A 27,304-nucleotide genomic window follows, 5' to 3' on the forward strand; every position below is an offset into this window, starting at 1 on the left:
TAGCAAGCAGAGAGCCCAGGACAGAGCCTTGAGTTGCAATATAGTTAGTGAAAATAACTTGCATAAAAATATAGCAAAGCCCAAGAAAAAGTTAGAGGACTCTGGCATTGTCCTATGGTTCTATGGTGGTTCCCCATGCCTTGGAATATATTCCTTCTTCATCTCTGCCTCTTAGAATCCCTATCTTCCTTCAGGGCTCATCTCAAACATCACCTCCTTACAGGAGGCCTATATTCCTATATTGATATTCCAAATGAAGTTGCCCTCTCCTCTGGAAATTGCATTATAACACACACACACACACATATTTGTATCTGTTGTTTCCTCTGGTGGACTATAAATTCCTTTAGGCTAGAGACTATTTATTTTTGTATCGTATACCCTGTGCTCAGTACAATGCCTGGCACATTTTAAGTGCTTACTAACAAATGCTTATTGAATAATGTATGTAAAATGCCTTTCAAATTGTAAAATGCTATATATATATGTTATGATTCCTTTATCTCTTTTTCTTAGCATCTTGACTGTGTCAGGAATCTATATCAAGAATAATAAAGGAGAAAATGTTCAAAAGATAAAGAAAAGCCAACTCTCAGGGTGTCTGGAATAGAAACTTTAACTTCAGTTACCAGAAAATGCTGCCTTATCTTAACATGGTCAAACCTGACAGTCCTGGACCTACTAGTAAGAGACTTTGGCTAAGTCTCACAAAGGTCTATTTCTTCCAAAGTGAGAGGATCGAACTGTTCCAAGATCTTGTTCAACAGCAACATTCTCAGACGTACTTTTTTATTTTGCAACTCTAACCAGGATCCTCTTTCGTACACATACATTAGAATAGGAAAAAAAATTATTAAGTACTTATTATGTGTTGAGCACTATGTTAAGAGCTGAGGACAGAAACAGAAAAATCAAGCTAGATCCTCTTAAAGAGCTCACATTTGAAGGGTAAGACAACACATGGTCAGTTAGTATTTAGTTTCTGGCAGACAGTGAAGCAGGGCAGGTGGTCCCTGACCAAGAGAATATGCCCTTTGTGGGGAAGAGTTCTAATGGAGATTCTTGGAGTGATGGTGCCTCTTTGCAAGGTAGAACCTGTAAGTAAATCTAATATACTACTCTTCCCCTCAATTTTCCCCTATAAGTACTAACTCAACTTTCTGTAGGAAAACAGATCTAGGTCCTTTGCTGGTTTATGTATGACCACTGGATGCATAACCAGACTCATGAGGACTAATGAACTTGTATTGTGTGAGAAACTAGTTTGGGGGAACAACAGAACAGGAAGTACCAGATGTTCCTGACTCTATCTCCAGTTTGGAGTCATGGACCCTTGATTTGGATTAAGGGAGATGCCATTTACTACTCTTTCCTATTGGATACGGGAGCTGAAGATTGGAGAGAGGGCTGCTCTCTCCTACTCCACCCCAGCCCCCAAGTTCGTTGCTCTTTGCCATCATGGAGGCATGTCTGCTTCATTCACAGAACATGAGATCCTTAAGGGTAGAGACAGTTTCATATTTTATTTTGTACCCACAGTTCCACTACATACAATAAGCAATTAATATGTGCTTTTTGATTTCAGTCACTTATCAAGCACAAAATGCCTTCTACATGCAGAGTAATGTGGTAGGTGAAAGGGCTACAAGGAGAGGTTATGGATTCTGTTTTCAAGCAACTTATGACATAATAGGGAGAACAAATACATGAATAATTATTATATAGGGAAAAATCAGCTAAAAGGAGAGGCCCAGGCAAATTGCCCATCAATGATGATTTTAGCAATATAACTTCGTACATCTGGAGTGATGCACCTTTATTTGCCAATTAAAACTTTTCTAGGAATGCACCTATGAAAACAACGTGCCACAACTATCTTTCTTAGTTGGAAACAGTAGATAGTACTTACAGCTGTTTCCCATTTCTATACTGCTTTGAGATTTATACTTCCAACAACAATGAAATGGTGAAAAGATTATTTGCATTTCATGGATAAGGAAACTGAGGCTTAGAAGTGAAGTGACTTGCTGAGGATCACATAAGATGGAGACTTGATACTTACACCTAGGTCTCCTAACTCCAAATTCAGGGTTCTTCCCAAGATAGACTTAAACTACAGAGGCACAAGCCAAGGCTCTAACTATTCTGATGGTCAACTGAGCCATCAGTAGATGGAGTCATTGAGTACCAGTGATGGCTCTGCCAGACACTGACTCTGTCTTTGGAGAAGCACTGACATCAACAAAAATCGCAGCTTTCTAGGAATTGGCCAAGTAGCCCTAATAAATCTCGTAAAGAAGGGAGAAAAAGAAGTTTAAGGACAGGGTGTAAAGACTCTAGCAACCCCATTCACATCCAGGAACCATTAATATCTTTTGCACACACTGAGAAATTGTGAGTTCAGAAAAACATGGATGCTAGTCAATTTGTAGCTCAATGGTTACCTCAAATGTGATTTTAAAAGACAGACCATGTTGCAATGGAAAAAAAAGACTTGGGTTCAACACTGTCCTATTGACATTTACTAGCTAGGACTCTGGGCAAGTCACTTCCCCTCTTGGAGTCTGTTTCCTTATCAGTAAAACTGGGATAATAATACTTTCAACACTAACCTCAATATTATGAGGGAAGTTCTTTGCAAACCTTAAAGTGCCATAGAAATGTGAGCCATTATTACCATTACATGTCTACCCTACACATGTAAGATGCAACTTAGCCCTCTGAAATAGGTAGATGATGAAACTAGTCAGAAAAAAAAGGATGTGCCACAATGCTGAGTTCAACATGATGTGGCAAGCAGGTTCTTGGGAAGTGGTATTTGGGGCCCTAGCTTAGTGATGACATATCCCTTGACTTAAAGTGGTTCCTGATGACATCAAGCTTTTCCTCAAAGAAATATTTATTTTAATGAACAAATTCTTATTTATTTGTAAAATGAAAATCTTCACAGGTGGGGACATTTGTAAGGTGGAGAGGCCTTCTATATCTTACTGATTTTGGGAGCCCAAATTATTGAGAAAAATCCTCATCAAGGACAAGGTGGATAGAGAAATGCGCTGGTTTTGACACCCAATCTATAAGCCTCATTTGACTGTTAGAAAGCACAAGACCTTGTATGGCAAATCGATTTTGCATATGTTTTAAAACCAATGTTAAATTATCTATATGTATTGTTTTCTTTTAAATTATAAACTCAACAATCTCAGCAAATGCAAACAAAAACAAATAATTTAAAGCTAAATGAAAGCCATGTAATTGGAACTATTTCGTTTTTAAAAGAATGCATTTTAATAAAATAAGAACAATAACTCTGGGTCCTTTTCTATCTTTGAAGTTTTATAGGGGTTGTCATCTCCTCATGGCATGGTTACCCTGAGTTCTTGAGGGCTATGCTAGGAAGTACTACTTCTGGAAAAGCTTTAATATGGGTCAGGAAATTGACTACATTTATTATTCAAGGATCAGCCTAACTAAGTTCAGAAAGGCTCATCAATTAGTAGGTTGATCATGAAGTAATGAATTATTTTTAGTCACAGCAAATCATGAAACTTTCTATTATGGCATGGAGGGGATTGTGGTGACAGGTGTCAATGAAGAGTGCATTCACACCAATGAAAGCATGGATCCTTGAAGTATTCAAAATATGTGTTGATGTTCTAAATCTACTTTCTTCACATATTGCTCTATTTTGAATATCTTTATATTCCTCATATTTTCCGTTTTAATAGTACCATTATAGATAGTTCTGGGGAACTTTCTTGATTAATTTTCTGAAATAGGTAACCTGATTATTTTACTTTTTAATGTGTTTTGGGATGCTAATAATTCTGAAGTTCCCTTTCCTTAATCAGTCCTCTGAATCTATAACATTATTCTGTAATGCTTACATATCTTTTCACAGGTGAGTTATTTTTTTCTTTTTTAACATTTTTATTTAAAGTTTTGAGTTCCAAATTCTATTCCTCTCCCCGCCCCTCCCCCTTAGATAGTAAGCAATCAGATACAGGTTATACATGTGCAATTGTGTAAAACATTTCCATATTTGTCATTCTGTACAAGACTCAAAAGAAAAAAATGAAAGAAAATGAAAAATAGCATGCTTTATTCTGTATTCAGTCAATATCAGTTCTTTCTCTGGACTCAGATAGCATGTTTCATCATTTGTCCTTTGGAATTGTCTTGGATCATAATAGCTAAGTCATTCACAGTTCTTCATTGAACAATATTGCTGTTACTGTGTACAACATTTTCTCCTGATTCTGTTCAATATGCATCAGTTCACGTAAGCCTTTCCCAGTTTTTCTGAAATTATCCTGCTTGTCATTTCTTATAGCACAGTAATATTCTGTTACAATCATACACCATAGCTTGTTTAGCTATTCCCCAATTGATGAGCATCCTTTTGATTTCCAATTCTTAGCCACCACAAAAAGAGCTGCTAGAAATGTTTTTATACAAACAGGTCCTTTTCCCTTTTTTTTTGGATGTCTTTGGGATATAGACCTAGCAGTGGCATTGCTGGATCAAAGGGTATGCACAGTTTTATAGTACTTTGGGCACGGTTAAAAATTGCTCTCCAGAATGGCTGGATCAGTTCACAAGGTGAATTATTTTTTGAACTTGCTTTTCTACTTGAATTGTATTATCTTGCTGCTCTTTGCTCCACTGTATTAATTCTGCTTTTGGCCATATCCGGTGAAATTTTCAAATCCTCCAAGTAATTTTCTAGTTTTAAAAGTTTTTTTTTTTGTTACGTCCTCCTGGGATTTCTTAGCTGCATTCAATTCTTCTTTTCTTTCCTCTAGGAATCCTTTTTTTCTAAGTTTGGTTCTTCTTTTAATTCTTTGAGTGTGTCTATGTGAGCACGTCTCTAAAGATTCTTTGTGTTGTTGCAGATGGAACTTCTGACACTGTTTCAGTGTGCCTTCTTCCTGACATTTCCCCCTTCTTTATTTCAATAACTTTTTAAAAATTATTTTAGAATTTTCTTCAGTTTATTGTCTTTTTGGTCAGTTCTAATTTTCTTGTAGAATTTTTGTTTCTTTTTGATGTTTCTATTGCTCTTTATTAGGAGGATCATGAGGACCCTAGCTCCTTGTTAACTCACACCAAGTTTTTCTTTAAATATATTTTGAAAGTTTAACTCTGATGTAAATTGAACTTTTTCTAACCCCAAACTCTTTCACAAGTCAGTCTATATGGAAGTAGTGTATAAAGGATCCTATGAGTTAGAACAAGTTGTTAATAACGTCCTAGAAAACAGTTAAAATGCAAGTATCATTTTTCATACAATTACCTGCTAAAGTACTGATCACAAAAGTGTGAGATGCTTAGAGGAACTAGTAAAGCTGTAGGGAACTCATGAATGAGAGAACATCAGGGACTTTATTCCCCATGACATTCCCATTAGCTTACTGCCTAACTGCTCTTATTGCTTTTCCAGATGTCTCATGGGATAAGGATGGCAAAGATTCTACCCCTTGAAATTCTTGGCTTCTATATACTTTTGGCCTATCTCCTCATCCTTCTCTAGCATTTTCTCTTACTCCCTAATTGAATCCCTAAAATTCAATCATTACACCCCTACTCTTCTTTCAATACATTTCTTGAGAAAGCACATGCACATACTCTCACATCTTCAACTACTGCTTCTATGAAGATGATCCCCAAGACTTTCTCTTCCCTCTGCTCCAGGCTCCACAATCCCCTTTCAACTTAGCATGTCCTGAATTCACAACCTTCTCCCAACCTACTGACCCTCCTGACTTCTCTCTCTTTTAATGGCATTTTAAAATCTCCCACTCACACTAACTCAAAAGCTTAAAGTCAAGCCTGAGTTAAAATCTGAAATTACTATCTTTTTTGATCTTGGTCAAGTCATGTAACTACCACATTGTTTCCTCATCTGTAAAATAAGGCAGTTGGACTAGATCGTCTCTGATGTACCTCTCAGTTCTAGATTTATGATCTTTTAAGTCTTGTTGATCTCTCTCTCTTCTTTAAATTCCTGCAACACTGAGCTCCTACTACTTTGAAATGCTAGAGAATTCATAAATCTAGAGCTAGAAGGAATTTCAGAAGCCATGTAGTCCAAATCTCTCATTTTACAGGTGAAGAAATCAAATCAAGACTATTGAAGTTAAGAGACCTGGCTAAGGTTACATTAGTAATAAGCATCAGAGGTGGGATTTGAACCCTAGGCTAGTGTTTTTACTACCATATCAAACTGCACTGCTATTTCTTGTTATCACCCTGCATTGGTGTCCTCTTCCTTCTCTCAGTCATGGACTGATGTGATACATAGCCTCTAACTAAACTCCTTTCTTTGGTGTCTCTCCTGACCAATCTATTCTGCAGATACTCCAAAAAAGACTGATCTCATCATGAGGGCACCCCTACCAGTGCTGGGACCAATTTGGGTTCTCAAATGACAACATTCATTGATAGGCCAATCCTGGAAAGCTCTGCAGCTGGGCAGGACCTGCCAGAGCTTGTTGTTGTTGGTCCTTTATTCTTGAAGAGGGCCATGGCATCAAGAAGGTGATGCCATGACTTGCAAATGAATTGTATTCAAGTGAGGGAGGGCTGTGCGAAGTCTCCAGCCTCACCCTCTCCTTCAGAGCCATCTGGATCCAGTGGCAAAATATAAATCAGGACGACTGAAGATGGCTCCAGCCAGAGCTTGAGTTCTGCTGGCAAAGTCTCTGAGAACCCAAGATAAATTATCAGGAGAATATTTATACCCGACTAAGGACATCTCCCCTTCCCCCTCACACAGATCCTCCCCAAATCTCCTTCCAATTCACAGATTCTCACATAATCCTCTTTCCTGGACCCCTCACCCCCATTTCCTTCACACATACTTCCACTCCCTCTTACCACAGCCCCACATCCACTCCCTTTTTCCTCTGTGCCTTGATCCTTTCTTCTTACATGTCCCAACAACTTCCCCCTCCCCTCCCCTTACAAATCTCTATGTCCTCCCTCTCTTCCCATAACCTTTCTCTCTCTTGTCCCCCATCAGCTATCCCCACCCTCCACCCTTTCTCCCCACTCCCCAACACATTCACTTTCTTTACATCTCCCACCATCTACCTTCATAGCCTCCTCTCCCTCTTACAATTTCCTCCTTCTTTCTCCCTACCCACTCTCCCCTCTTCCGTCTCTGCCCTTCACGTTCCCTCCTCCTTTACTCAGATCCCCATCTCCGCCCCCAGCCTCTACCCACGCCTTTTCTGCCCACCCTGCCCCATTCACACCCCTCCACCCTCCCTCCCTCCCCCATCCCATCCCCCACTTCTCCCACTTCCATCCTTCACTCCCTACCTTCTCTTATCCTCCCACCACACACATTCCCCCACTCCCTCCCCGTCCCTGCACACTTCTCCCTACTCTCCATTCCCAAATCCCTCCATGTCCCTTCCCACCCCCCACCCTTCACAATCCCCCACTCCCTCTGCTATCCCCTTCCCCTCTTCCTCAGACATCCTCCCTTTTCATACATTCCCCCCATACCCCCTTCCCCTTCACAAAAACTCCGCCCTAATTAGTTGCATCCTCTCCTCAGTTCCACCTGGACTGCTTCCCCTCGGTCACCCCAGGCCCAGCCCCTAGCCAGCACCTGGCCTAGCTCACTGAACCCGAGCTCGCTCTCTCTCTTCAGCTCCAGGGCTAAATCCGACTCCGCGTTTTTCCGCTGGCTCCAAGTTTAGCCCGGCCCTTTCCCTCTCCCCCCCCCCCCCCCCCACGAGCTCTCACCCAATTACTACGCGCCGCGGCCGTCTGCAGTCGTTCACTGGCTACCTGCCCACCTAAGCCCCGCCTCCTCCTCATGCTACCTCTCCACCTCTTCCCCTTTTCCCTTCTCTCCACTTGTTTTCATTCCCGAAGTCGCACGAGGCTCATCTGTCGCGGGGGGAGTGGGGGCGGGCGCGGGAGATCGCGTGCCTAGAGTGGAAGGGAAAAGCACTTTATCCACGCCACGCCTCCTTCCCCGCTGCATTGTGGGATACTGGCGTCCTAGTTCTATCTCCGACCTCCACTTCCCTTCCCCGCCCGCGCTCGGTGGGGCTCTACGCCGCTGGAGGGGGTGGGGGCCCGGTCGAGGCTACGGCGGCCGGGAAGGGCCGGCCCGGAAGAGAAAGGCGGCAGTGGAGGTGCTGTTTGCTCCAGCTGCCGCCATGGCCGCGCATCTAAAGAAGCGGGTGTATGAAGAGTTCACCAAAGTTGTCCAGGTAAAATGCCCTCGGCCTGGGGGAGCGCCCCAGCTGCTGGGGAGCAGGTTCCTGGGTCCCAGGGCGAGACCTCCGAGGGGTTCTCTCGAGGCCTGGCCAGCTCGGGGTAGTCAAAACACCCGGCTCCTAGTTCCTCATCTGTCTCGCCGATGCTTTCTCCTTGGACCTCAGTTTCCTCCTCTGTAAAATGGGCACAGTGATTTTCTCTTTGCCTACTTGTTAGGGCTGTAAGGAGTGAGGGTCATCTGAGTTGGGGGAGACTTCAGAGGTCACCTAGCCCAGCCCATACCTGAGCACAAGTCCCGCCCCGCCCCAACACTAATTGTTAGGAAGTTCCCTTTTTGCTTTTGTTCTGGTCCCAACCTGTATTTGTGGTCAGCAAACAGTATGCTCCTACCGAGAGAGCTCAGTCCTAGGAGAAGATAAACGAGAACCTAAGGCACCATCCCGCCCATCAAGGAACTCACTCTGTAGTAGAGGAATGTGATAGACACATGAACGCTTTGGGCCTCGGTCAGCTCATCCCTACAGTGGGCTAGTTAGACCAGCCGACCTGGGCCACGTGTCCACGTAGACCGAGGACAAGGTTCTAGAGTAGAGGCATTTATTTATAAGCGCCTTGTACGTGAAGCAGATACAAAGACCAAAGCTATGTGGCCTCTGCCCCCGGAGAAATACACAAGGTGTCCCGAAAGCTTTATTTTATTGGGCGGAAAAGAACAGTAGGCAGAATATAGATACAAAGTATATGTAAAATAAATAAAAAGTGACATTTCCCAGGCTGTGGCCTAGAGAAGCAGAAACATAGCTCTTGTAGAAAGTGGGTCTTGATTGCAGACGTCGAGGTAAGGAAGTAGAGCATTCCAGGCACAGGGGGAAAAGTTGTGTAAAGATAAGGAGACTGTTAGTGGAATGTGGTGTATGGAGAGTAATGTGTTAGAGATAGGGTACTGCCAAATTGTTAAGAACTTTAAATGCCGAGGAGAGGTGTTCGTATTTTATCCAAGAAGCAATAAGGAGCCCCAGAAGCTTCTTGAATAAAAGAATGAGGAGGTTAAAAATGGGTGAGTTAGCTGGCATTAGTGTGTGCTGGGAATACAAGACAGGCAAAATCAGTCCATTCTGTTAAGGAGTTGTTCACAGTCTAATGGGAAAAATGACATTTGAGCAACTATGTATCGACGAGATACCCTATACACGGCTTTAGGAATATTAGTTTGGCAGTTTGGAAAATGGGTTAGAGAGCAGAGTTTGAATATAGGCGGACCAATTAAGAAGATTTACAGTAGTATAGACAAAAGGACATGAGGGTCTGTGAACTAGTTGTGTGAGTGGAGAGAACAAGACAAGTGGTAGAGATGTGGAGGTAGAATCAGCAAAATTTGTCAGCTGATTGGATAACGTCAGGGTGAAAGAAAGAGAGGAGTTAAGAATGAGTCTACGATGTTAATATATATATATATATATATATATATATATATATACCTGTTGTGTTCTAAGTTTTAAGCTGTACATAAGTGTATGACTCTCTGTGACCCCATTTGGGATGTTCTTGGCAGATATACTGGAATGGTTTGCCATTTCCTTTTCTAGCTCATTTTTACAGATGAGGAAACTGAGGTACACAGGGTTAAGTGACTTGCCCAGGATCATAATGCTAGTAAGTGTTTGAGGCCACATTTTCACTCACGTCTTCCTGACTCCATGCCTGGAACTCTGTATATTTCACCTAGCTGCTGAATGTGTCTGTTAGAGAAATGTAAAACAAAGTGCCATGTGAGATTTGAGGTGGGGAGGTCAGTCCCATGGGATTAGTTAACAAGCCTTTATTGGGTGCTTGCTGATGTGCCAGGCACTGCTAATCACTAAAGATATGAAGAATCTGTAGAACTTGGCAACTCATCTGTAATTTAGTTTTAGAGAGTTGCCTGGAGGTATTTTTTATTTTCTTATTTTCCATTGCCAAGATAATCTGCTTTAATCCATTGCAGCAACAGCATGAAGAAATTGCAACCAAGAAGCTCCGGTTGACAAAACCAAGTAAATCAGCAGCACTCCACATAGATCTCTGCAAAGCCACTTCACCAGCTGATGCCTTGCAATATCTCCTTCAGTTTGCTCGGAAACCAGTGGAGGCAGAGAGTGTGGAGGGAGTCGTCAGAATTCTCTTGGAACATTATTACAAGGTGAGGAGACTACCACTGAAGTCCTCCTGAGATGCCTCATTGTGGGGTGTAGGGGGATTCTGGGTTCTCAGAGTCTGGGTCAGAAGAGTGGTAAACCTCTGGAAGAGCCTGCCAATCTGGACTGGCTTAAGACATTTGGCTAAATTGTAGATTGACATAGGAGAGAACTAGAGGAAATGATGTTGTAAAAGAAAGAGGTCTTAACAGATAGTGCACTTCACAGATATTGTGTTTTGGGGGGGGTTTACGTTTTTTTTTTCATTTTTGTTTTTACAAATTGAAGGTTTGTGGCAACCCTGCAGTTAAGCAAGTCTATCTGCACCATTTTTCCAACAGCATGTGCTCACATCATATCTCTGTGTCACATTTTGTTAATTCTTACAATATTTCAAACCTTTTCATTATTATCATATCTGTTATGGTGATCTGTGATCAGTGATTTTTGATGTTACTTTTATAATTGTTGGGGGGGCAGGGAGAAGCTGTGCCAAAAGAAGACAGTGAACTTAATAAATGTTGTGTGTCTTCTGACTGCTCCACCAACCAGCAGTCTCTCCCCATCCTTGAACCTCTCTATTCCCTGAGACACAATAGTATTGAAATTAGGCCAGTTAATAACCCTGCAATGGCCTGTAAGGGTTCAAGAAAGGAAGGGTCAATCATTGTGGCAAACTTCATAGTTACCTCGTTTTAAGAAATTGCCACAGCCACTCCAGCCTTCAACAGCCATCCCCTTGATCAGTCAGCCGCCATCAACATCAAGGCCAGACTCTCCACTAGTACTCCCTGAAGACTCCGATGAAAGTTTCATTTTTTAGCAATAAAGTATTTTTTAATTAAGGCATGTGCATTGTTTTTTGAGACACAATGCTGTTACACACTTAGTAACTACAGTGTAGTGTAAACATAATTTTATATGCCCTGGGAAACCAAAAAATCACGTGAGCTCACTTTATTGTGATAGTGGCTTTATTGTAGTGGCCCGGAACTGAGTGCTCAGTATCTCTGAGATACACTTGTAGTGGGGAAGACAAGACAGACGAGTATCCAGAATAGAAGGTAGATTGTGCAGGTAAAATAATTGAGGCTCACAGTGGTGTTATAGGAGTTCAGGTGAGGAAGAGATTGCTTTTGGCCGGGGTGTGTATGTGAGAAACAGCAGCTCTACAAAATGAGTTAAAACAGGTTGCGTGAGTTGATGAAAGGTCAGATTGATCACACGGTTTTTGTGCTGCAAAGTGCTTTGGAGCATTCGTAGAGTTAGCTTGCTCATTCTGTGAGTATTCATTGAGTGCTTCTGTATTCATAGCCCTGTACCAGGTGGGGAGATTTATAATCTAAATGAGAAATGAGACATGATGTCTGCGAAGTACCAGAAGATAGGAGCAAATTCATGATATAAATTGTGTACGTAAATGTGAAATGTCTTCTTTTGGTCTTCCTACTGAAGACCTCACAGCTGGATGGCCCAGTGGTTAGAGAGCCGGGCCTAGAGTCAGGAATACCTGGGTTCAGATCCTGCCTCAGACCCTTAATGGCTGTACAGTTATGGGCAAGTTTCTTAGCCTGTTTGTCCCATTCGGTGTCCTCGGTTGTACAATGGGGATGATAATGGTGCCTACCTGCCCAGGGTTGGTGTAAGGCTCAAATGAAACAATATTTGTAAAGTGCCTGGCACACAGTTACCGTTTTTGCTCACTTGTTTGTGCTCCTGCTTAGGGTTTTCTTGGCAGAGAGTCTAGAGTGGTTTGCCATTTCCTTCTCCAGCTCAGAGGAAACTGAGGCAAACGGAGATAAATAACTTGCCCAGCTAATAAGTGTCTGAGATCAGATTTGAACTTGGGAAGATACGTATTCCTGACATCCACTCTACCACTGCACCACCTAACTGCCCTGTGGCATATCAGTAGTCACTTAATAAATGCTTGTTTCCTCTCACGCCTCCCCCTCCCCCCAATTTATCTAGCAGGAGGTGAATGGCATGTTTCGTATTCAATCTTCTGAACTTGTCCCCATTGTACAGATAAAAAACTGAAGCTGAGAGAGGTTAAGTTGGTCCACAGGCATTTATTAAGCACCTACTATGTTCCAGACACTGTGGTTTAATGACTTGTCCAGGATCACACGGCTAGTTGGCAGCTGAGAAAGCATTGGAATTTAGGTCTTCTTGACTTCAAGGCAAGTACTCTATCAACTATGCCACTTTGTCTTAATAAACATTTATTAAGTGCCGACTATGTGTCAAGCACAGTTAGGCCAAATAGAATAGAGAACTAATCTGTGCCTTCAACAAGCTCACATTTTATTAACTACAAGGAGGGCTGAGAATTGGAGAAACCCATTACTGTTGCCTGTGAGAGGAATGTTTCATCCACAGCAGCTCTTGAAAATGATGTACCAACTTGGAGGACTATTGTGATTTTCTAATGGAGTACCCATGTTAACAAAGTTCCAGTTCCTTAAGTTCTGACAAATTGGATATAGCATTATGTAGCCCAAGGCTCTGGCCTTCTGTTTTTGGCTGTGTGCTATCTCACTGGGCAGCCAGGTGGTGGAGTGGGTGGAAAGCCCCAGTTTTCTCTTACGGCCACAGTGGTTCTGAACTGAAGCCCTGGACTAGACGGGCTACTGAACCTCTTCTAATGCTTTGCTTCATTTAGTCTGCTGGTGTATGATTAATTGAAAGAAGAGTGTAAAGGTAACAATCACTTCTTTTGTTCTAGGAAAATGATGCATCCGTGAGACTGAAAATAGCTTCATTGCTTGGTTTGCTATCAAAGACAGCGGGATTTTCCCCAGACTGTATCATGGATGATGCCATTAACACCCTTCAGAATGAAAGTAAGTTACAGTTTTTAAAAGCAACATACAGAACAGAGACCTTTGATTCCTTTTCTATAAAGTTTCAGGTGGTGACAGAATTGCCAGGAGAAAATATTGATAAGAGGAATGCATTTTTCTTAATTGAAATTGGGTCCCAATTACAGGAGCTGCCATGGTAACAAGAATCAGTTTTAATTTTGGTTCCATTTAATGACATCTATCCTCGTGTAGAATTTGTTTCCCCTCTTACTCTTTTTGCTGCTGCCTGCTAAAAGTTCTCTGTTCTGGAGGAGAGGGGGAAACAATTTGATGTGTTGCTTGCTTGTCTGTCATGTATATAGGCTAGTTCTAAACAAGATATTTTAGGTGAAATGAGTACCTGAATATTAAGTTTAGATTTTAAAAATAGCTATTTCTCATAACGTTTTTGGAGAAGTGTAAACTTTTATTTATTTGACATACTTAAAGGTTTATTGTAGTTGAAAAGAGTAGCTCTATTTCTAGTAATCCAGGAATTGTTTAAGCAACATTTTTTTAAAGAGTGAGAATGAGAAGGCAGTCAAATAAACTCTTGTGGAATATGCAAATTTACCCATTATAATGACTTGTCGTATGAAATGTTATCTGGAAAAGTGAGCCATTCTGTCAGTAAACGAACTTTTCTTATGATCTTTCTAGATGCCAGACAGTGTGAAAAGCCTGGGGATTCAGAAATGCGAAAGCAGTCTCTGTGTTCCAGGTTCCCACATTCTGTTGGGGAGATAGCGTGTAAATAACTAGGTACAGAGAGGATATATTTTCAGAGTTGTTTATAAGATGGTTTTAGAAGGGAAGGGTCTAGCAGCTGGAGGGACTAGGGAAAAGCCTTCTTTAGAAGGTGGGATTTGAGGGAACACAGGAGGTGGGAGGCAGGAGAGAAAGCATCTCAGGCATGGGAGATGGTAAGAGATGAAGCGACGTGTCTGAAAAATTGCTGGTAGGCCAGGGTACCAGATTGTTGACTCTGAAGAAGGGTGTAAAGTCTAAGAGGACTGGAAAAGTAGGAAGGGCCTGGTGGTTAAGATGCAGAGGACTTTATATTTAACCCTAGAGTTAATAGTGAACTACTCCAGTTCATTGCCTGTAGGTGAGGGGGTGGGTATGGGAAGGAGGTGACACGCTCAGACCTCCGCTTTAGGAAAATCGCTTTGGAGGCCGTGTTGGCACAGAAAGAGACTTGAGGTGGGGGGATCAATTAGACTATTTCAGTAATCCAGGTGAGTGGTGGTAAGGGCCTGAACCACTAGGGTGGTGGCTGTGTAATTGGTGAGAGGGGAGCGAACATAGATGAGAGATGTGAAGTCCGGTAGATTGGAAACATGGAATGAGGGCGAGTGAAGGTGCTTATGTAAGGGCCTAGTTCAGTGAGAGGATGGTAGTGTCTGCAGTAGTAAGAGAGAAGTCAGTCCCATCAGCAAGTATTTATTATTTCTTTTTTATTGGAATTTTTTTCTTATACTAAAGTTAGACTGTAATAACATTTGTACTCAGGTGTGATTTGTAGCTTCTGTGGAATTACTTATTAAAGACTAAGGAAATTTTTTTTTAAATAGTGAAAGTTATTCATTGTCTAGGTACAGGAAATGTCTTTTTCCTATAGAAAAATATGGTTGAGAATGAGTGAATTTCATACATGGAGAGTGAAAAGAACAAGACTGTAAGGTTCCTACAGTTGTAGGAAGTGATCTCGGCTTACCTGATCTAACCTTTTCAGAGGAGGAAACTACAGGCTGAAAGATGCAAAGGCTGGGTTGTGACTAGAACCCAATCAAGCACTCTTTCTGTTTCAAATGAAATTTTTTTTCTAGAAAATAGATTCAAAAAGAAAAAAAATTAATGCGGTTCAGGCCCCATTCTTTGCCTTAAACGGGGCAAGAATTGTATATTCTTTGTAGCAGCAAAAGCTGATTCTCCTTGAATTATTTCCATTCTAGTGCTCCATTTAATGGCCTCATTTCTTTCCTGCTAATATTGTCCCTGCGCTAGAACCATGGAGTGATGGGATTTGAGTGGGAAAGGAAGTCAGCAGTGGGCTGCAGTCAAGGCTATTAGAGAGCAGCCCAGAGACCTGAGAGGACGGGTGATTTGTCCAGAGTGTCAGAGGGAGGACTTGAGCGTCCTGGGTCTTCCTGGCTTTGAGGCTAAGTTCTATACGCTAAATATGGCTGCCTTTTCTGAAGGCTTCATTTGGTTAAAATCAATCAATTTAGAAGTATTTATGGAGTTTCTGCTATATATTTAGCATAGACGGGGGCAGGGAAGACTGAGGGTAATTTGACGTGGTTTCTATCCACACGATGCTTACAGCTTATTTGGAGAGACAAGACTTAAACTCCCAGACTCTCATGACCAAGTAGATATATCCTCTTGTCTCATTTTCATGTTCTATAATTCTGCTTTGCTTTTAGAATCTCATCAGGTCCTTGCTCAGCTTCTGGACACACTGTTAGCAATTGGTACTAAACTTCCAGAGAATCCAGCTGTTCAAGCACGACTGATTGATGTCGCCTGCAAGGTAAAAGAGTATGAGTTTTAAAAAAATTATTTTTAAATATATTATTTTGCATTATCTCTTATGGTGGCTTATTCCGTAGCTCTGATTCAAATAAAGTTGGTCTCTGTGTCTTATATTTTCATGCATGAAGTTACCAAATCCATTTTTTTATAATCTCTAAAAGAGTACTCCATTTTTACTTTGTATTTAATTGAGGAAGATGCTAACTAACTTTTTAGATAAGGAAATAACCAAAACTCTCCAGGAAAAACAAGAACAAAGGTATTTAGAAAATCTTGACTTGGAAAATCATAGGTCCCTGGATTACTTGTAGATATTCTCTAATTAACTCATGTTTGTAAAGAGTTTTAAGGCTTACTTTCCTCACAACAATCTTATGAAGTCGATAGTCCTTGTATTATCCCCATTTTACATATGAGGAAACAGGCTCAGAGAGGTACCTGGCATCAATAATTTCTTTAATGCCTTTTTTCCTTTGAAACTGTAGTTCATGATTGAGTTATCTCAGTAATGAAATAATTAAATCAGCTTTGAAAGGAAAAACAGGTAGCATACATTCTTGGAGTTATCATAAGAGTATTAGTCAAGCAATCAGGAGACTTGATTTCCCTTCTGTTTGTACCTTTTAGTTTCCTTACAGCATCCTTGTGAGCTTTGTAGTGTTGCATTACCGTTAGGTGAACTACCTACAATCACATGGCCACGATGGAATAGAGTCAGAGCTTAGCCCTCGATCTTGTGATTTAATCTGAGCCCAACTTCCTCACCTTTAAAAGGGGGATAATGACATCTGTGTTAACCTACTCTACAGGGCCAGTGTAAAGAGAGTGTTTTGAAAACCATGTTTCATAAATAGGAACTCTTATTCTTCTAATTTAATCTTGTTTCTTAATCAACATTCATTTATGGATAGCATTTACATAACACTTCATACACTGAGTGCTTCATAAATACCTTTTCAAAAGACTGTTTTGAGATTCTGAAGAAAAAGAATCAAAATAGTTGTGAAATTAGGTAGCTGTTTTTGATTTCTGGGACCTGATTGATTCATCCTTTTTAAATACATTTGAGGATAGGCACAGTAAAAAAGTGACTTTATTCTAAAAAATTATTTTAAAGCTAGACATCTGATCCTTTCCAGCTGTGATTTCATTCCAGTTTGAGTTCTGTAGGTAGCTTGTGTGTCATCAGACGGCGCTGGTCAGTAGTGGTGAGAATGCAGTATGTGGGCGTTGTTGAAGAGATGTCTTCTGTCCTGTGGTCGTAGCTTCTCTAACTTTTTTTTTTTTTAACCATCCTTAATATGGGTTTTGAATTTGCCTCTTTGTTGCATAGAAGACTCAAGACCTTTGCTCCTAAAGTGATTTTTAGTAGTACAAGGTGACCCTTTCATCTGTAGTACTTGGCAGGACTGTTAGGGTTTCAGCAGTTGTTACTGATTAGTGATAATTTCCTTAATCACATTAAGTGAAATGTTTTTTCTTTGTGTTATGTTGCATCTGTGAACTGTTAGAAACCTTGTTTGAAAGAAAATGAGCCCAGTAGCACAAACTTTTAACTGTAGGAAAAGTGGTAAGGTTAACTCACTCGTTTGTTCAAGTCATTTATCATATGCTTCCTGTGTACAGATGACCATTGTGGGCACTGGGAGGCATGCAAATCATTTGTGGCCTCAGAATAATGAACTAGAAAGGTACATAAAGCATAGGTATAGAAGACTATCATAAATTATCTTTTTCCATTTTTAGGATTTGATTTAAATATTTATTTTTCAGTTTGATATTTTGAACTTTTTAAATTGGAAAGACATCTAAATCAAGGTTTAGGCAAATGTTTTGCACATAGCAAATGCTTAGTAAATATTGAAAGAATGAATGACTTGTACAGTTTGTAAAGAGAAATTTATATGAATTTGAAGAATTCACCTACCCAGAAAATTCAAATAATACTTCTTTTTGTTGTTACTCTAGCATGATAGTGATTAGGATAATTCATATTCTTAAGTTTATAAAGTGCTTTCCTCACAACAAGCCCATAAGGTAGGTAAATAATTAATAACTAATATTTATATAGGACTTTAAGATTTTCAGAGTGCTTTATATCAGGGGTATCAGACTCAAATAGAAATAGATCCCTGCTGTGCATATTGACTTAAAAAATCATAAATTAACTTTATCTATGTTATGTTGTATTTTAATTTATTTTTCAAACATATCCCAATTACATTTTAATCTGGTTCTGGCAATTTTGCTGGACTGTTTTACACACACTATTTCATTTGATCTTTATGACATCAGTGAGGTGTAGACACTACTACACGTGTTATCCCTAATTTACAAACAGGAAGCTAAGACTTAGTACATCTTATGGTATTCTAATTTTTTAAAATTGGGTAATCTGTAGCATATATATATGTGTGTGTGTGTGTATGTATATGTATGTATGTATGTATGGTAGAAGATTAGCAGGGGCACTCCATTTTCCAGTCCTTCTGTATAAATGATAATTGGGGAATTATCTGTGATCTGTTAGGAGTGCTTATTAGTTAGAATCAAAATAATAGCTTCTGTTCTAACCATTTATTTTAACTGTGTCAGTCTTTGTTTCAAATGTGTTTCTTATAAACAACATGTTAGATTTTTGCCTTCTAATCCATTCTGCCAACCTCTTCCATTTTATGAGTTCATCTCATTCATATTCAAAATTGTGATAGTTAATTGTTTATTTCCCTCATTTAATCTCTTACAGTTTTTCTTCTCTATCCTCCTCTGTCCCTATTTATTTCCAGTGATCACCTTCAGGATTGTTTAGTGGTAACATGTGAGGAATACTTGTCTTAGCATACAGCATATAGTTATTTTTTTATTTGCTGGGTGTTTTACTACTATCTTCATTTTTTCCTAAATTGGAATTTGTGATTTCATCAGCACAGTTAACTTTATTTAGAAATTCCTTTCAATGGGGCAGATCAGCAACTCACCCATAACTTATACTCATAGAGAATTGGCTGTAATATTGAGAGGTTAAATGCTCTGCCTGTGGCTACTTAGCTGCATACTATGTCAGAGGTAATATTTGAGTCCACATCTTACTATGAAATGCAGCCTTTCTGTTCATTGACAAAGCTTTGTCAATGGGAACATGGGGTTTTTGGGTTCCACTTTTTTCATTGTTAACATTTCATATAGTCTCCACATATGTCTTAGTATTCATCAAATTCATCATTCTTTTTAGGGCAATACTATTTCATTAAATTCATACCACAATTTACTTAGCCATTGTCTAGTCATTAGACACATAGTCTGTTTTCAGTTTTTTCGTATTTAAAAAAGTGCTGCAATATTTTTATGCAGGTGCATTTTCATTTTAACAGCTTCCTTAGGGTATAAACTTGTAAAAGTGAAATCCCTCAAGGGGTGTGGATGTTTTTTGCAACTTTTATTGCATAATTTCATATTGCTTGTCAGAATAGTTGAAGTAATTCATAGCCCCACTGGCAGTGAATTAGCATACCTATTTTCCCATATCCCTACCAATACTGAATTTTTTTGTCTTTTGCCATTTTTGTCAGTTTAGATATATTATGGTAACTCAGAGTTGTTTTAATTTTATTAGTGATTTTGAATGCATTTTCAAGTGGCTGTCAATAGTTTGCATTTCTGCTTTTGAGAACAGTTTTTTTTAAATACTTAGACCATTTAACTATTAGAAAATTATTCTTAGTACAATCAGCAAGCAGCCTACTATGTAAGACACAGTGCTAGGTGCTGGGGATACAAATACAAAGAAAGAAACAATCCCTATCCTCAAGGGGCTTTACAGTCTTGTATAAATTTCATATGGATTTGAATTACCAGATTTTGATCAGCAATACCTAATGCAAAGGTTTTTTTTTCCCCAGTTCATATCATGCATTATTATTAATTTTTATCATTGAAATTGTCTGTTTTTTCTTTTTATAGCTTTCTTCAAATTGTGACTTGTTAAGATTTCCCCCTCTTATCCAGTTATAAAATTATAAAACTTATTCTTTAATTTTTCTGATCTAGCTTTTAAAAAATTTTAGGTGTTTGAGTCTTGGAATTTTTTCATGGTATATTGTATAAAGATAATGGTTTAATTCTATTTTCTCCCAAGTTTGCATCAAATTTTTGCCATATTCCATTTTTAAAAACTTGATATTTATTCCTTTCCTGCCAAATTGTTGAAAAAAAAATGTTAAATGGCACAAGGCCCTGACTAGATTTGGGGGATGGAGGACTTTCCATTAGATACCCATTCCAGGTTGACTTTGATTCATTACTGCCTACTCACAGACTCCTTAGACTTGGAAGAGACCTTATAGGCCACCCAGTATAATAAGGTTTACAGGAAAAATGTTTCATTCTACAGCATATCTAACGAATGGTCATTGGGCTTTTACTCAAAGCCTCTGGTGAAAGGAAACCCACTATGTCCAAAGACAGACCATCCACTTTTAGGTGGCTCTGTTAGACTTTTTTCTTTTCATCGAGCATAAATCTGCCTCCCTGCAATTTCTACCCATTGCTTATACCTATACCTCCCAGCTTTGTCCTTCTCCACAAATTTGATAAGGATTCAGTATGTATCTTTATTTAAGCCATTGGTTAGCACTGGATTTTGAATCAGATGACCTGGTTTCAAATCTTGGCTGTGGCCCTTACTACCTGTGTGACCTTGGGCAAGTCTTTAATTTCTCTGGACCTCAGTTCCTTCATCTATAAAGTGAAGAGCCTGGGCTTGATCGGCTTTAAGGTCTCTTTTACCTCTAAATATGTGGTCCTATTTTAATTATCACAGGGCCAAGATCCTTGGAATATTCCATTAGAAACCTCTTTCTAGTTTGACGACAAACTCTCTGGGTTTGGCCATTTGAGTATTCCCATATGTACTTAACTTCCTGTTGTTGAGCCTGGTAATTTCTAAACTTTTTTGAGCATATACCCTAAAAGTAAAAAAATTTTGAGCATGGAACCCCAATGATGTATATTTACAGTAACTACTGTAGTACATTATAAAACATTCACAAAATAGGAATTAGAAAAGATGAGATAAAATGAAATGACCTCTTTAAAAAAATTATTTTTCATTCTATTAATAGCCCAGAAAACCTTTTTGCTTGAACCAGAGGTCTCAGAAAGTTTGTGTTTCTTCAGTAAAGGCAGAGGAAGGCGACAAGGGGTGCACTAGGGCTAGGGGTCAGGTGGTGAATAACCAACTGCCTTTCTGAGAAGCGCGTGAGCAGGAGGCTGTGGAAGGGGGGATTTTTAGTTCCAAATTCTCTTCTTCCTTCTACCCCCTTCTCCACTTATTGAGAAGGCAAAAAGTATGATACCCATCATACAGATAGAGTTGTGCAAAACATGTTTCCATGTTAGCCATGTTCTGGGGGGAAAAACTAAGAAAAATGCTTCAAACTGCACTCTGAATTCCTCAGTTCTCTCTGGAGGTGTGGATAGCGTTTTTCATCATCAGTTCTTTGGAATTGTCAGGGATCATTATATTGAGAGAGTGAGCTAAGTCTGTCACACTTGATCACTGTTGTGATGTTGCCGTTACCGTGTACAATGGTCTCCTTGTTCTGCTCACTCCACTTTGCATCAGTTCATATATATCTTCTGAGGTATTCCTGAAACCGTCTGCTACATCATTTTTTACAGCACAATAGTATTCCATCACTTTCATATTCCATAAATTGTTTAGCCATTCCCCAACTGATGGATATCACCTCAGTTTCCACTTCTTTGCCATTACGAAAAGAGCAGCTATAAAATATTTTTTTAATTTAATATTTTTAGTTTTCAACATTGATTTCCACAAGATGTTGAGTTACAAATTTTCTCCCCATTTCTACCCTCCCCCCACTCCAAGATGGCATAAATTCTGATTGTCCCTTTCCCCAATCTGTCTTTCCGTCTCACCCCGCTCTCCCCTCCATCCCCTTCTCCCTTACTTCCTTGTAGGGCAGGATAGATTTCTATACCCCATTGCCTGTATATCTTATTTCCCAGTTGCATGTAAAAACAACTTTTTTTTTTTAAATTTGTTTTTAGAACTTTGAGTTCCAAATTCTCTCCCTTCTTCCCTCCTTATCCACCCTCCTTGAGAAGGCAAGCAATTCAACATAGGCCACACATGTATCATAATGCAAGACCCTTCCATAATACTCATGTTGTAAAAGGCTAATTATACTTCCCTCCATCCTATCCTGTCCCCCTTTATTCAGTTTTCTCCCTTGACCCTGTCCCTTTTCAAAAGTGTTTGCTTTTGACTACCTCATCCCTCAATCTGCCTTCCCTTCTCTTGCCCTGCCCCCCCTTGTCCATTTCCCTCCACCTTCCTGTAGGGTAAGATACCCAATTGAGTGTGTATGTTATTTATTCCTTAAGTCAAATCTGATGAGAGCAAGATTCACTCATTCCCTTTCACCTGCCCCCCCTTCCCTTCTATTATAACTGCTTTTTCTTGCCACTTTTATTTGAGATAATTTACCCCATTCTGTCTCTGCCTTTCTCCTTCTCTCAATATATTCCTTTCTCACCCCTTAATTATGTGTTTTTTTAGATACCATCCCTTTATATTCAACTCACCCTGTGCCCTCTGTCTATATATATACATATATATATGTATGTATACGTGTGTATATATATATATATGTGTGTGTATATATATATGTGTATGTGTGTGTGTGTGTGTGTGTGTATATATATATTATATATATATACACACACACACATATATGGATGAATGGATGTATATTCCCTTCAACTACCCTAATACTGAGAAAGGTCTCATGAGTTAAAAATATCTTTCCATGTAGGAATATAAACAAATGGTTCAACTTTAGTAAGTCCCTCATGATTTTCTCTTTCCTGTTTACCCTTTTCGCTCTTCTCTTGATTCTTGTATTTGAAAGTCAGATTTTCTATTCAGCTCTGGTTTTTTCATCAAGAATACTTGAAACTCCTCTATTTTATTGAAAGTCCATATTTTGCCCTGGAATATTATACTCAGTTTTGCTGGGCGGGTGATTCTTGGTGTTAATCCTAGCTCCTTTGACCTCTGGAATATCATATTCCAAGCCCTTTGATCCCTTAATGTAGAAGCTGCTACTGCCGCCACCACTGCTGCTGCCACTGCCATTACAGCCCCCTCCGCTACCCCCAGGGCAGTGACCAGACTGTGCATTTCCCTCACCCAGATCCAGCAGTTTTCCCACTGACCTGCTCCATTGGTTTTGGTGTTTGTGGGTTGAGAACTCTGGTAACTGCCACAGTTCAGTGATTCAGGGCCCTGAGGCCTGCTTCGCTTGATCTATTCCAGTCTGCATTCCGTTCCCAGCATGGTGTGATAGGCCCCTTCCCAGCAACCATCCAGTCCATTTTGGGCTGGAGACTTGTTTCCCTCTGTTATTTCATGGGTTTGGTAGATCTAGAATTTGTTTAGAGTAATTTTTTACAGGTGTTTGGAGGGATTTGGGGGAGAGCTTAAGTGAATCCCTGTTTTCAAAGTGCTATCTTTGCTCCACCCTGCTGTAAATATTTTTGTACATATGGATCCTTTTTCTTCTTTGATCTCTTGGATACAGACTTGTATTGGTATCAGAAGATATACAGTTTTATAGCCCTTTGTGTATAGTTCCAAATTATTTTCCAGAATGGTTGGACAGTTTGGTTGCAGTGCATTAATGTACCTATTTTTTCACATTCCCCTCCAGCATTTGTCATTTTCCTTTTCTGTCATATTAGCTAATCTGATGGGTATGAGGTAATATGTCAGAATTGTTTTAATTTGTATTTCTCTAGCTATTAATGATTTAGAACTTTTTTTCATATGGTTATTTTTTTTTTCTTTTATCTCTAGTAATTGGGCCTGAGGTGTTTGGGGTCCCATTGCCAATTTCTGCAGTTTCCTCCTAATATCTGGGGCAGACTCATTAATGAAATACATGCTAAGGATTGCAATCCCTTCTATATAATCAGGATCCAAAGTTGTATACTTTTTTAATAGCTTCTACTAGCAGGTTTTGGAAAAGGGCAGGGTTTTCCTTTTGTCCCTGAGTAATTTCCCTAATTTTTTGAAAATTTATTTGCTTTTGAAATGCTGTTCTTAGACCGTCTAACAGGCAAATTACCATATGGTCTCTTTCCTCTATCCTCATCCTGGGTCATTAGTGGGAACAACAGCTGTACCTGGGGGATATTTTGTGGGGTTATTGCTAGCCAAACCATCCCCAAATTTTTGGGCTTGTTCCAAATCCTGCTCTTCTCCTCAGTAGTACAACAGGTGGAGAAGAGAATATGCAATTCACCCCAAGAAAGCTCGAATTATAGGGACAGATCCCTAAAACCCTCAGTAAACTTAGTGGGGTCTTCTGAACATCTCCCCAGTTTCTCTTTAAACTGAATGAGATCTGAAATGGAGAATGGAACATGTGTTTTGATTGTCCCACAGGGTGAGGCAGGCACTTCCTTCAAGGGAAAAAGCCCTGAAGGCCCTGCGGGAACTGAGGCTTGGAGAGGGATATAGGAAGTCCCACTTCTTGTGAAGGAGGGGCTGGGGGGGTGCTAGCTGAACTAGATTGGACTGCAAGGCCAGGGGATTTGGCTGGCAAGGGAAAGGGGTCAGTGGGGAAGATACCCCAGAGACTGCCATGGGGGCAAGGCTGGTGGTGGTAGATACTGAAGGGCCTGCAGTAGGGGCAGGCCTTGAGGCCAGAACCTGACTAGGGGTTCCTTTGGGGCAAGGGGCCACAGAGCGAGGCACCTCAACAAGACCCTTGACTGGGACCTGAGCAGGCGTTGCCAAGGGGGGAGGGGCTGAAGCCCTGGGGGCCATAAGAAGGGGGTCATCCAAAATGGTCTCTTCACCCCCATTTCCCCTTTGTGGGGCAGCTCTAGCTATAGGCATCTTACAACCTTTTCTGAGGATGGGGTTCTTTCTAAGTTCTTTAGAGAAACTAGATTTTTCCCAGTTTTGCAAAAGACAACCCAAAGATAACCTGAACTTGTAGGAATTGAAAAGGATTGACCCATTTTGGGCATTTGGGCTGGAAGTCCCTTCCTCCATAGTAAAGGAGAAGTTAGGAGTAAGTGTAGAGAGACAAACAAAATAAACAAGACAAAAAACCCACAAGAATGTACCTGCTGGAGTTTCCCAATTCCCTAGCGCGAAGCGAATTGAAAGAATCTGGCATGCACTTCTGGATGGGGCATCTGTCCATGTCCTCCATGCTTCAGAAGCCTTGCCTAGGTCCATGGCCTCCAATATAACTACCAGACTGAGAACCACCTGAGAGTGTCAGGCTGAGTACAAGACAGCCTCCTAGCTGTCTGACCTACTGGGACCTGCTGAGGTCAGGCCCGAAAAACACCTGCAAGGTACTTGGAGGGTGAGAAGGGGATAGGGAAAGGGGGAGGCTTACATACCTTCCAGTCTTGGCTGGAGAAGAACTTGAGACTAGCAGTATTCCTGGTCTCAGGGAACCAAAATGATGAGGTTTGGGGTTGAGGGCTGCTCAAGACTCCAGAATACCGACACGCTGGGTCCTGCCAAATGAGCTCAAATCAAGCCTTCTCAGGCAAGGAAAAAGACAAAGTTTATTAAAGATTCACCATAATGGGTTGTCTTAAGAAATCTTATCCTTGGTGATGCTTGTTTTTTGTAAGCAGGCCAGATTCAGTCTACTGAGCTAGATTGAATCTGAGCCTTTTCATATGATTATTGATAGCTTTGATTTCTACTTCTGAAAATTTCATGTCCATATCCTTTGGCCATTTATCAATTGGGAAATGGCTCTTATTTTTATAAATTTGGCTTGGTTCCCTACATGTGAGAAATGAGACCTTTATCAGAGAAATTTGCTATAAAGATTTTTTTTCCCAGTTTCCTCCTTTTCTTCTAATTTTGACTGCATTGGTTTTGTTTGTGCAAATCTTTAAATTTGATTTTATCAAAATTATCCATTTTACCTCCCATGATCCTCTCTATGTCTTACTTTGTCATGACATGATCTTTTCTTCAAGAAACTATGCTGGCTTTTGGTGATCACTAATGTTTGTCTTAGAAGTTCACCAGTTGGGGCAGCTAGGTAGTGCAGGGGCAGCTAGGTGGCACAGTGAGTAGAGCATCAGCCCTGGAGTCAGGAGGACCTGAGTTCAAATCTGGCCTCAGACACTTGACACACTTACCAGCTGTGTGACCTTGGGCAAGTCACTTAACCTGCCTTCTCCCCTCCAAAAAAAAAAAACAAACCCCAAAACAAGAAGTTCACCAAATATCCCTTTAATATAATAATTTTAGAATTTTACCAGGAATCGTAGTCAAACTTATTGGGCTGTAGTTTGTACACTAGAATGTCTTCCCTTTTTCGAAAATTAGAGTATCAGTTCTTCTATAATATACCAGCACCTTTGCACAGTCTTTAGAGGTCAGTCCTAATGGCTCATCAGTCACCCCTGCAAGATGTTCATTACCTTGGTGTCTAGTTGTTGGGTTCTGGTGACTTGAAATCATAAAAGACAAATAGGTACCACTTCTTCTGCTGACAGAGAAGATGGAATATTCTTTCCTCACCACTCACCTCCTCTATAGGGATAGAGGGATGCTCCTACTCTCACTTACTGTCATTCTCTTTATCTTGAATCTCTCTTTCTAGCAGTCATTCTTGTTCTTTCCTTTCAGAGACAAAGGTGATTCTTCTTGGTAGAGAAAATGAAAGCAAAATAAGAGCTGACTTCTTTCCACCGCCCATTGTCCTAGCTCTTTCAGGCTGTGCTCTTGTGGTTTATTTGGTCATTTTTTCACCCTTTAATACAGTTAAAAAGTAAAACAAAACCCTTTTTGTTGTCCTCAGCTTGAGAAATAGTAATCCTGATGAGGTTATTACAGACCTTGCCATGCATTTGTATTCGTACTATTACAAGGGATCCCTTGGGTCTCTCTAATATATACTGTTTAAAAATCTAAGTTGGTCCGTGCATTCTCTGGGCCTCCATTGATCTCCTTAGATAGCTCCCTCTTTTCATTCTTTTAGAAATCGATTCTCTTTGTGCATTTAGAATTTCATTTTTGAGAGCTTCCCATCCAAGCTGGGCTAACTTGTTCTGTAAAATTTTAGGCCATGATATTCTCACTAATTTCTTTAAAACCTCTTCTGACAAAATCTGTGGCACTTGTCATGCTGTATTTAGTTTTACTCTTATTCTTTGGATTTAGCTATTTAACCAGTCACCAAACTACCTAATGGAAGATTCTTCTAGCCCATATTTCTGCACATTGTCTGTATAAGTATCATGAGAGACTTTGTTGAATACTTTGCTGAATTTCAGGTCTATAGCAGGCCTCTTGATTTAACCCAGTCTAACCTTATCAGAAAAGGAAATTAAGTCAGTCTGGCAGACTAACAGATTGACAGTCTGTTCTTTTATTCATTTTTTAAATTTTATTGTTTTCTACACCTAACAAACATCAAAAGAATAAAATAG

The 27,304-nt window shown here is 40.1% G+C and overlaps 1 protein-coding gene across 1 annotated transcript in view; it reads left to right on the top strand.

The window, feature by feature from the left end:
• The first annotated feature begins 8,088 nt into the window (after positions 1-8,088).
• INTS4 (integrator complex subunit 4) overlaps positions 8,089-27,304 on the top strand; it is a 98,045-nt gene continuing 78,829 nt past the window's right edge. The window contains exons 1-4 of the mRNA XM_036745456.1: positions 8,089-8,234; positions 10,226-10,420; positions 13,144-13,261; positions 15,691-15,797. Coding sequence (XP_036601351.1) covers positions 8,181-8,234; positions 10,226-10,420; positions 13,144-13,261; positions 15,691-15,797 — 474 coding nt within the window. The 5' untranslated portion in view covers positions 8,089-8,180. The remainder of the gene's footprint in view (positions 8,235-10,225; positions 10,421-13,143; positions 13,262-15,690; positions 15,798-27,304) is intronic.

Source organism: Trichosurus vulpecula, chromosome 2, assembly GCF_011100635.1.
Source record: "Trichosurus vulpecula isolate mTriVul1 chromosome 2, mTriVul1.pri, whole genome shotgun sequence".
Classification (NCBI taxonomy): domain Eukaryota; kingdom Metazoa; phylum Chordata; class Mammalia; order Diprotodontia; family Phalangeridae; genus Trichosurus; species Trichosurus vulpecula.